At 48.0% G+C, this 10,584-nt stretch overlaps 1 protein-coding gene across 1 annotated transcript in view; it reads left to right on the plus strand.

Annotated features, from left to right (window-relative positions):
- UBE2O (ubiquitin-conjugating enzyme E2O) overlaps window positions 1-10,584 on the plus strand; it is a 27,959-nt gene that overhangs the window by 2,361 nt on the left and 15,014 nt on the right. The window contains exons 2-8 of the mRNA XM_009996562.1: window positions 2,886-2,996; window positions 3,711-3,808; window positions 5,303-5,366; window positions 7,136-7,279; window positions 7,906-8,015; window positions 8,847-8,997; window positions 9,797-10,296. Of these exons, the coding sequence (XP_009994864.1) occupies window positions 2,886-2,996; window positions 3,711-3,808; window positions 5,303-5,366; window positions 7,136-7,279; window positions 7,906-8,015; window positions 8,847-8,997; window positions 9,797-10,296 (1,178 nt within the window). The remainder of the gene's footprint in view (window positions 1-2,885; window positions 2,997-3,710; window positions 3,809-5,302; window positions 5,367-7,135; window positions 7,280-7,905; window positions 8,016-8,846; window positions 8,998-9,796; window positions 10,297-10,584) is intronic.

Raw genomic sequence — 10,584 nt, forward strand, 5'->3', positions numbered from 1 at the left:
CTGCGCTTGCTGAGCTGCTTTTCTCTCAGGTGGGAGTTTTCTGGTCTGCCTTAAAGCCTTGTCTCTGATAGGGAAGGGAGTCACTTCTGCATCCATTCACTGCTTAAACACTCAGAATCTCCAGTGTGGTATGTGCTGTCAGGGTACCAGAAGCAGCAGGAAGAAAGTCTAGAGGGTGCACTTAGTTCTGCTCTGCTCTGAGTGGTGCTTGAACCCATCGACTCTTCCACCAGAGTTCAGTCACCTCCCTTTTCCAGGTCTGGAAACCCCCTGCTGTTGGGGTTGACAAAATATTATTTTTGTAACAAAACTGTGGAATGTCAGCTCATTTCATTTCTTCCTTTAATGGGAACATCTAAAGAGCAGGATGAGCTAGCTGTGTTTGAGCAGGCTGGTGGGGATCTGTACTCTGGCCATAGACCTGCCCTGGAAGGCAGGAGACAAGTTGCTGACTTCTTGCTCCAGGACTGCATTGCCAAGTGCTGCTACAGCCTCAGAGTGATTCAGCAGAACCCCTCAGCCTGCAAACCTGCCTCCCCTTGTCGCAGGCTAATATTTCATGTGACAGTGAAATAAATAAACTCATAATAAACAAAGGTTCAGTGGCAGGTGAGGGAGAAGAGCTGTGACTCAACAGCCCTGTGGCTTCTGGGGCTGCTCACGACACTGATCACAGACAGTGCTGGGTGCTTGCTCAAATGTTTTGCAACTGAAAGGAGAAGCGAGCTGAACTAAACCCAGTGCTCTTGCCATGACTAGGAGGCATCCAGCTGGGGTGGCAGGCTTGTGGTGTGGTAGAGACACCTTCTCCATGGGGAAGCTATCACCTAGAGAATTGGCAGAGGGTGTTGGTGTTCCTCAGTAGCCTGAGTCCTGGTTTTGTTGTTATTTCACCATCAATAAAAGAGGGCATTTAGGTCCAGGGAGAAGATGATCCACAGGACCTGCAGGTGTTGGATTGCCCTGTGTCTCAGACCTGCTGTCATGTTGGCTGCTGAGAAAAGAAAATTTAATTCTGAGAAATGCTTAGTGTGGACCCAGAGATTTGTTTCTTGAGGGGTTTTTTGGTTCTGACTGCTAAGAAATCTAAACCACAGGGCCTAAACTGCAAAGCACAGGCAGAGGATGGACTGGGCAAACTTAGTTTAGCTTAACCTGGAGGAAAAGCAAGGTAGATGCCTGTGCTCTGGCCTTCAGAAGCTGTGGGTCTGCTGAGCAGGTGCCACTTCTGAGCAGGCTTCACTCACCCAGCAGCTTGAATTGTGCTGGCAGCAGCTGTTGTGAGTCTGGTGTAGTTCTGGCAAACCCTTTTCAGGTGAGAGTTACAGAGCAGCTCTGGGCTCTGTCCTGGCAGCCTGTGCAGGCTGCAAGCTCTGCTGTCTGTAGTGATGGAGCTGTAGCTGGGAAAGGCTCCCTTGGCTTCCCAGCTTTTCTAGAAAAGAAATAGGAGCGATCTGTGGAGCAGCTGGAGGGAGGGAGCTCCTGCTGCTTTGGGCTTTGCCAGCCTGGCCCTCCCAGCCCTCCTGGCTGTGTTGGCTCAGCATGGACAATGTGCAGGGCAGGACCCCCTCTCCTCATTGCTGCCTCCTTGGGAGCTGGGGGGCTGAGGAGCAGGGGGGCTGTGAGCAGAGGGGCTGTGTGGTGTGAGGAAGAGGATTGGCAGCAGGCAGGTGGAAAGCCAGCCAGGCAACTCACTGAGCAATCTGTCTAGGAATTATCCTGGACTGCCAGTGTCTGTAGAGTGTCTTTGCTCTCTAACTACCAGTCCTCAGGATGAAACATGATGAGTTGAGCACCAGGAAACTCCTGAACTCCCCAAAGGGCTGCCCAGGACTCTGAGTGAAAGCCTTGAATAAATACTTAACGTGTTCAAAAGAACAGCATGTGTTTAAGTGGTCTGAACCAACAAATCCACTTCTCCTAGGGCGGAAGCCCTTCAACTGCTTCACTCAAGTCCTGTTGGAGGAGAGACCTTGGTGTTTGAGATAAGGACAACTTCAGAGGTTGCTGATACCAGGACAATTGTCATTCTGGCCCTCAGCTTTTATAATGGCCTTTAATAAAGAACAGTATAGATTGTCCCAGCTGTCAGGAGGCCAGGGTAGCTGCCGTATTTGACATTGTTTGTGTTAGCCGCCCTTCCATGCAAGCCTCTGCCATATGTGTGAGGCATGTCCATATTGCCTGCTCCCTGCCAAACTATCCCCAGAAGGTTCCTGACAGCAAGCCTCATTTTCTTGGGAACAAAAAAGATTAAAACTTTGCTAAAGAGTGAGTGAGATAATTACGACCATCTCCTAATTGGACCAACTGTAAATTACCTGGCTTGAAATCTGATGAAAGGTGCCAGATTTATTTTTTTTAATTGTGGCAGCAAATTAAGACCATTTATGGTGTCCTGTGAAATCAAGCTTTATATGAGAAGTCATGGATAGCTTTAAAGGATTACTCCAGGGTTGATGATCTACCCCTGCCTTTGCTGGCTCAGGGCAACACCTGCAGGACAGTCCTGTGGAGTTGCAGAGATCTGCTCAGTTGAATAGACCAAGGAGCCAGGCAGGCTTTATTTTAAAATGCTTTACAAAGACCACACTGCCATAGTGTGGTCTTGTTTGACCAGATGCAGGGGTCTCTGGCCTGCTGCATTAGCAGCTATTGCTAATCCTAACTGGGAAGAAAGCATTGCAGGTCTTTTGTAGTGGTCTCACCTTCTCACTTGTCTTAAAGTCATCTGAAATGCCCCTTCAGAATGAGGCCCTGAAGGGTTGGAGGGGGATTGACTCTTGAGACTTGTCTCTGCACTTCCCACATATAAACAGAGCACATGGGTATCTATGTAGGACCTTCCCCAGGTGATAAACCCTGTTTCTCTTTCATGTTTCCAGGACAGCCAGTGTGGGACTGTAATTGATGTCAACATCGAGTGTGCTGTGAAGCTGGTAGGAACCAACTGCATCCTCTACCCTGTCAACAGCAAAGACCTGCAACATATCTGGGTGAGAACACAGCCCAAACACACGTGGGAGCCAGAGCTTGGGGGTTTGGAGGGATGCTGCTGTATTCCAAGTAACACATGCAAGGGAGGCATCCATATTGTGCAGGATGCATCTGCAACTTGGTTTTATTTTAAACTTACTGTAAGCACCCTCCCTGGAAGATGATGCAGCATTGCCTCATCTCCCCATCTGTTCTGTGTTTCTGATCACACTGCTGAGACCAAATTGACTTGGAGGGCTGAAGCATACCTGGTTCTCCCTCTTAAATGGGTGGGTGATTCCCAGAGATCAGGTGGGATAAGATGGCATCATTCTTTTTCCCCTGAGGAAAAGGTCATTTGGGAGTGAAGAGCAGCAGTGTCACGACCCTTCTCAAGAAATAGCTTATGGAAAGGCAGTGGGATACAAGCTTCTCTGCTTGGGATGGAATATTAGGCTCAGTAATAAAAATGGTTAATATTGGCTGAAGGCAAGTACGACTTAGCAAGTTTAACATCTGAAGGAAAAAATCCCCAAAAGCCTGAGCTGTTTAACTGGAGAATCCAGGCTGGATGCTGACTGTCAAGCAAACTCTTCAGTGTACATTTACAGTGAGATGTGCACTTGCTGTCATAAATCCCTTTGAAATTGCTGTCCTGCATTGTCTGAGGACTTACTTGATGGCTCAAAGTACAAGGGTCGATGGTTGAGGCTTGTTTGCTGTCTTTTTCTCAGCCTTTCATGTATGGTGACTACATAGCCTATGACTGCTGGCTGGGCAAGGTCTATGATTTGAAGAACCAAGTCATCCTCAAGCTTTCCAATGGAGCCAGGTACTGCTTCCTGTTGGAGGACTGACCCCCTTGGGTATCATGATCTGTTTTGGAAGAGCTAGGAACAGGTTGGGCATCTCATTTGCATACAGATAAAGCTTCTGGGCTTACGCTATCTTGAAATACAGAGTAACATACATCTTGCTCTGAAAACATCAAGATTCATTGGTCAACCCCTGGAAAAGTTGTTGCCTGGAAGGTGATAATTGTTTTTTCAGTCTCAGCAGATCAGCTGAAGTGGGTTGATTTTTAAGCTGTACTTCTCCCCTGGAAAAGCAGCTGCTTAAGATGGATTGCATATGCCAGACTTTTTCTCAGTAGGAGTGCATACATTCACTGAGATGCAGGGAGGGAGGATTCTTACCTTAAAAAACTAAACCAAACAAAAACCCACTTGTGAAATTGTAGAAGCCTGAAGTCTGGTGCTTTTCATCAAAGGTTAAAAAGCAGCCCCAGACTGAGCAGCATTGCTTTAGTTTCACTGTTATTTGTAACTGCATTAGGAACGTGTTTCCAATCAGGATGTAATCCAAAGTCCTCTCTCTAGAGAGATTTAACTGGAGATATTGAAAGAAATATCTGCTTAACTTATTCTGTAGTTCTGCAAAGCCAGCAGAAGGATCTGAATTCAATTCCTTGTGCATGTCAGACAGTGACTTGAGAACTAAAACCGTCTGGACTCGCTGTGTTCACCCTGTTCTGAGGCCTGGCTTGTCCAACAACCTCTTTTACTGACAAGGAGGGAAAGACCCAGTGGAGGGCCAAGAGGCTTATGGGCCTGGTTAACCCATCTGTCTTGTAAATTGAGTGTTGACATTGATGTTTAAAAAAAAAGGAAAACAAACCCCCAGCCCTGCAGCTCCTCTGAGTCTTTCGAAGAGAAGTGAGTAATGCGAGAGCTGTAACAGATGACTGGTGGATGCGTCTGTGATTTTGATTGTTTTAGCTTTTGGTTAAGCCAGACTGAAAGGCTCTTACACAGATGTTAAACGGGGAGTGAAAAATAGCTACACCTCTCCATCTGTATGGCCTGCAGTTACTGGTGCAACTGCAAACCTTGCCTGGTTCCTGTTACCAGCTCGTGCGTAGCAATGTGCGATGAGGTGACTTTTCCAAATCTCTTCCTAATGAATCACTTGCAAATTCACCAGAACTCACTCTGGAAATGAAGTTATTACTGAAGCAGGGATATGCAAATTGCCTTTGGGGTCCACTGTCGGTGGAGTCGGTGTGAGTAACAAATGGGTCTTTTGCAGCAGACTAATCTGGTGTCCTGCACCCTGCATATTCCTTATATTTGTACATGCAGAAGAGAACCTTTAAATACCAGGCAGTGCTTTCATAACTTGCCTGCAACCAGTTTTGCTGTGGACCATAAAGGCTCAGGGCTATGGGGTATGCACAGACCTGCTTTGGGCAGTGTCAGTTCAGTGCTGTTTGCTTTTGAGATGGATGGCTCTGGAAATGAGACCTCCTCTTGTGCCTGTTTTGCAGGTGTTCTATGAGCACAGAAGATGGAGCCAAGCTGTACGATGTTTGTCCTCACGTCAGTGACTCGGTGAGCTTCTGATTCTCCTGAGAGGCTTTTTGATCCACTTCATCTTGTAAGCTTTTTGTGCAGGAGGGAGGGGGCAGGCAAAACCATAGGCCTTGGTTAATCCTAAACATAAAACGATGCATCAGAGCTGAAAAACACTTCATCTTCACTGGGAGTAAGTGTAACAGGATGTAGCTTCGTGGCAACGTTAGTGATGAGCAGGTTTTGAGAAGGTTTTACAATCAGTGTATCCAACTGCTTTCTTTGCAAACAACTTGCATAATATGCAGTCAGATGGCTGATGTCAAGGCAGTTCATTGTCTGCTCATTATATCTGCATGTGCTTGAAGAGGCTCTTACTCCATTTAATACTTTCAAAATTGCTCCCCTTCTGGAAAAAAGCATATTGTTTAAAGAGTGTTCTGCTAGAAGCACCTTTCCAGGTCATGTAAAATGCTCTCTCTCTTGCTATTGTAATCCATTGAGTTCTCTGAATGGTGTCCTCCCTCCATGCTGGCATTTTCCAAAACATGTGCTGGGCAAGATTTTGCTAGATTTTGGGTAAAACACAGAGGTCGCCATGTGATGATGGGGCCTCAGCTTCTCACCTTCAAAGGCTGAGGACAGCTTGCTTGTTCTTTCAGACAGCATCAGAGGGGCCTTGCTGCACTCCTGGCAGCAGCACTAGGGAGTAGGCTGAGAATAGAGTGTAATTCTTAGGAACCAGCAACACAGTCAGCCCTTATACTCCCCAGCCTTCAAAGCAAAGGTCCCTTTGATCTAAAACTGCACTTGTGTTAAAATTTGATGCCTCTTTCCTGAAGAGTAAATGGAATTCATGAGTTGATTCGGATGTGCTGCAGTGGTTTTCCTGTTCTGTACAGAAAAGGTGTGGTCTGTTGCTAGATATTCTCCAGTATCTCAGTCTCTTCTACTTTGCAACATGTTTTCTGCTTGCTAAATGGGTGCTGCAGCAGCATCTAGCTTCTAGGTTCCCCATTTTGAGACACTTGGTTCTGTCAAGCTGCCTTCAAAGTGCACGTAGTCCTCCTGAGACCTGCAGTTTGGTCTGAAGCATGAGATGTTTGCAGTGTTACTCTGGATACACTCAGAATTGCTGTGTGTGTTAGATACTTCCCTGGCTTAGATCTTGTTGCACTGTTCTTATCCTTTCTGACAAATTACAAGGCTTGGTACAATTTTGTGCTCAGTATTTTATCTTCCCCAAACTGCTCTGTCCACCCCCACGTTCTGTATCTTCAGCTCATCAAGTGACTCTAAATAGCAGTGGAAAGGAGCTCTAGGACAGCAATTTTGTTTCCCATCCTATTTTGTTTTCAAAGAATTGTCATATTAACTAATCCCCTACAGACAGGAGAAGTACTTAAAACTTAATTAGTCAAGCAGCAGAGTGAAGGCAGGCATCCTCTGACTCTGAAAGCTGTAGGTGCTTGAGTTAGAGCATGGGAAGAGGTGAATGTCCTTATCCAGGACTCAGCCCGCCTTGGCTGCCTCACTGAGAACATTTTTGTGGAATCCTCATCTTTTGTTTCCTCCAAGTACCTTTGTTTCTCCCCCACTGAGTCAAATACAGATGGATGTGTGACACAGTGGGTTGCTATAGGAACTGCTGGACTGACTTCAGGAGAGGAATGAGTTTCAAGAGATGGGCAACTTGCAGACTTTTCCTTTATGGTTAATCTTACTGATGATGAGTGAGAGAAGAGAAATGCTGGAATCTTAAATCTTAAGAGCAAGAGTCCTTCATGCTGGGTTTTTTTCCCCCACAGGGTCTCTTCTTTGATGATTCATATGGCTTTTATCCTGGGCAAGTCCTCATCGGGCCTTCTAAAGTCTTCTCCAGTGTGCAGTGGCTCTCAGGTGTGAAGCCTGTTCTGAGCACAAAGAGCAAGTTCAGAGTGGTGGTGGAAGAGGTAAGGACAGACAGGCTGACACACAGCCACCCTCTGCAGGGAACAATCCTTTGGAGCAGGGTTGTCTTGCCATGGTAACCTTCCAGGAGCAAGTGCACTGTGGCTGTGTTCTTCTGAGGTGACAAATTTCTCATTGTGGACTGACAGGACTTTTGAGCTTGAGTTGGCTTTGTCTCCCAAGGGTCCCTGCCAACACCCTGTGAAGGTGATGGTGTGCCAGTACACTCAGAGACAGTACTGCTGATCATGAGGGTACTGGAACCACCTCTTCTGTTGAAACTTGATGTTGCATGCTAGCCAAAAAGGCAGAGACATGGCTGACTCTTTGCTGAAAGAGGGAGCAGCTCCAAGTCCATTAGCGTGTCTTTTTGTGACATTGAACTGATATGTATGTGCTATAGCTTCCTTCCCAAGCCAGGTGTTGTCTTTCCTGAAGTTAAAACCACAGTAGCTCTTGGTGTTGACAAGAGCTGTGCTATGGGAGCACTGTAGTGGTCCCAACTGCACTTGGCCATCTGAAATCATAAAGCAGGTTTGCTGCTTTCCTGTGCATTCAGATCCTAGACACTGGTCTAGGAAAGCCTCTGAAAAAAAATTAAACTGCTTTCTCTCTCTTTATGTTGTAGGTACAGGTGGTAGAACTAAAGGTTACTTGGATTACTAAAAGCTTCTGCCCTGGAGGTACCGACAGTGTGAGCCCCCCTCCCTCAATCATCACCCAGGAGAAGCTGTCCAGGTGAGATCAGTTGAGAACCTTTTTTCACTCTCAGCACCCAGGGCCTGCACCGGCTATGGGTGACATGCCTGCCAGCTGATTAGACCCAATGCAGCTGTGAGTTTTTCTCCTTGTTGCACACCTGTGTATTCCAGAGCTTCAAAAATGTGAGAGAACAGCTTCCAAATGAGTTTAGCACACACCTGAGTTACCAACACAGGGGCCAGCATCCCACTGATCCTCCCCCAAGTACTCTCCAGCTGACAAGTGCATAGAAGAAAGCAGTGTCTGGCAATAAGTCACTTCCCTTGTCCTTCCACTTGTGTCTGGAGCAAGCTGCATCTTTCCTGGTTGTGCAGCAGGCAGCTTATGGTGTCCTGCTCTGGACCCAGGAGGGTGCTGAGGAAGCATCGGGTGCCCTCTGCAGGCTGCAGCTGCAAAGATGGGCTGGAGAAAGCTCCCAAAGAAACGTCAGATAAATAATAGCACAATGCAGCATAGTTCCTGCCTGAAGCTCATAAGGAAGCTGGAGGGGAGAAGCTCTGGAATGACAGCAAAAAAAATACAATGCAAACTTGGAATGTCTCTTGGCAGCTGTGCCTGAGAGGGGGGACCTAGAGGGAGAGGAGTGACTGGTGTCCCACCCAAGCCCTTTGTATCCCCACCCAGTCCCTGGTGAGATTCCCACTCCTCCTTCAGAATTGTGTGCCTGGAAAAGATTTGTGGTGTTAGCTTCTGCCACCCCAGAATAAGTGCTGTTGGATGAGCTCATGCCAGCTTGTGAAGGCCCTGGTCACTGCCAGGTTCTGTTGCTGCTTTTGTGCTTGGCTCATGGCTGTCCTGTTCCACCAGGGTAAAGCGTCTGGGGTGCTTTGACCATGCCCAAAGGCAGCTTGGGGAGAGGTGCCTCTATGTGTTCCCAGACAAAGTGGAACCTGCAAAAATCACCTGTGAATGCCCTGAGAGGAACTGTGTCCTGGGTGAGGGATCAGTTGCCAAAAAGGTGAGTTTAAGGGGTGGAGGGAGGCAGTGACTTCTCTAAGCATTTCTGGTCACTGTGGCTTTTAAAGCAGAGGTTTTCCCAGCAGTCATGTGGTCTGAAATGTGACTCCTGGAGTGGTTGTAAAGTGATGGCTGCTGTTGCCAGCAGCCAAGTCACCTTGTGCAGCAGACTGACTGCACTGGAGGAAGCATGCAGCTAATGCCACGAGAGAACAGGACCTTGAACACAGAGGTGTCACCTTGCAGGAGTCAGGCTGTGTCAGCCCTGATGTGCTCTGACAGCTAGGGCTGTTGGACACATGTTGTTTGCATTAGCACGACCTCAGGTTTCTCATGGAGCTGAACTGTGCTGTTCAATCCTTGCTACAGGGAGGCAGGAGAGAAGTTCTTACTTTCCAGGCCAGATGAGTCATGCTGTGGCTTCTTCATGCTGGCTGCACAGCAGTGGTGTTCCTAGAATAACAGGATATCAGCAGTGTGGAGGGTGACCTCCCTGCATAGCTGTGTCTGTTACACAGATTAACTCCTGCAGCCTCTTGTGACCTCCCATAGCAAAAAGTTCAGAACATGCTTAAAATAGCCCTGAGGAGCAGAGCTCCCTTTGCTGGGGCTACTCCAGTGCTGCTCCTGCCTGGAGCAGTGGTGAGATGCTGGTTTGCACCATACTCTGGTGCAGGTGGAATGTACAGAGGCCTGTGGGATGCTGTTTTCCCCTGTGTACAGAGCTGTTCCCCATGCAGGCTGGCAGCCTGCTGAGGGTACAGGCATGTTGGCTGACCCAGGTCTTCTGCTTTCTCTAGGTGAGGCGGCTGCTGAAGAAGCAGATTGTGAAGATCATGTCATGCTCCCCAGAGTCCCAGGGGACCAGTGAAGCCCCTGACAAAGAGACTGCTGCAGCTGCTGACCAAAAATCTGAAGAACTCAAGCCTGGATCCAAGTGTGAGCTGGAGGACTCTTCCAACAGTGCACCGAGTCCTGGGGAGAGGAAGGAGGAGCAGCCTGAAGAAGTGGGGAAGGAGAAAGGGGCAGCAGCACGACAGCAGCAGCCTCCCTTTCTGCTGAAAGACGAAGGGTCGTCTGACTACCCCCTCCAGTCCATGGAGCAAGATGCTGATGATGAGGCAGCTGATGACACTGATGACACTAGCTCTGTCACCTCTTCTGCAAGCTCCACTGCCTCATCCCAGAGTGGCAGTGGCACTGGCCGCAAGAAGAGCATCCCTCTTTCCATCAAAAACCTGAAGCGGAAGCACAAGAAGAAGAAGACCAAGATTTCACGAGAGTTTAAGCCAGGAGACAGGTGAGTTGGATTTCCAAACCCAGCTATACTTGCCAAAATCCCCTTGGTTGCAGTTCTCAGCTGTAAACCACCTCCTCAGCTTGGGTGTGGAGGATGATGGTGGGCCTCGTGTTAGGACACTGCTTGGTTGTAACCAACAGCAGTTATCTTTTGATGACTGTGCAGTGGCCTGTGAGAAATCAGCCTGGGTCTCAGTCCAGCTTCTGGTGGAACTGTGGCCATGTGACCTGACACTGATGCTATTTTCTTTCAACTCTGCCTCGGGGCATTGTCAGAATATCTGTGCTG

This window comes from Chaetura pelagica, unplaced genomic scaffold (assembly GCF_000747805.2).
Source record: "Chaetura pelagica isolate M959 unplaced genomic scaffold, ChaPel_1.0 scaffold704, whole genome shotgun sequence".
NCBI classification, from domain to species: Eukaryota; Metazoa; Chordata; class Aves; order Apodiformes; family Apodidae; genus Chaetura; species Chaetura pelagica.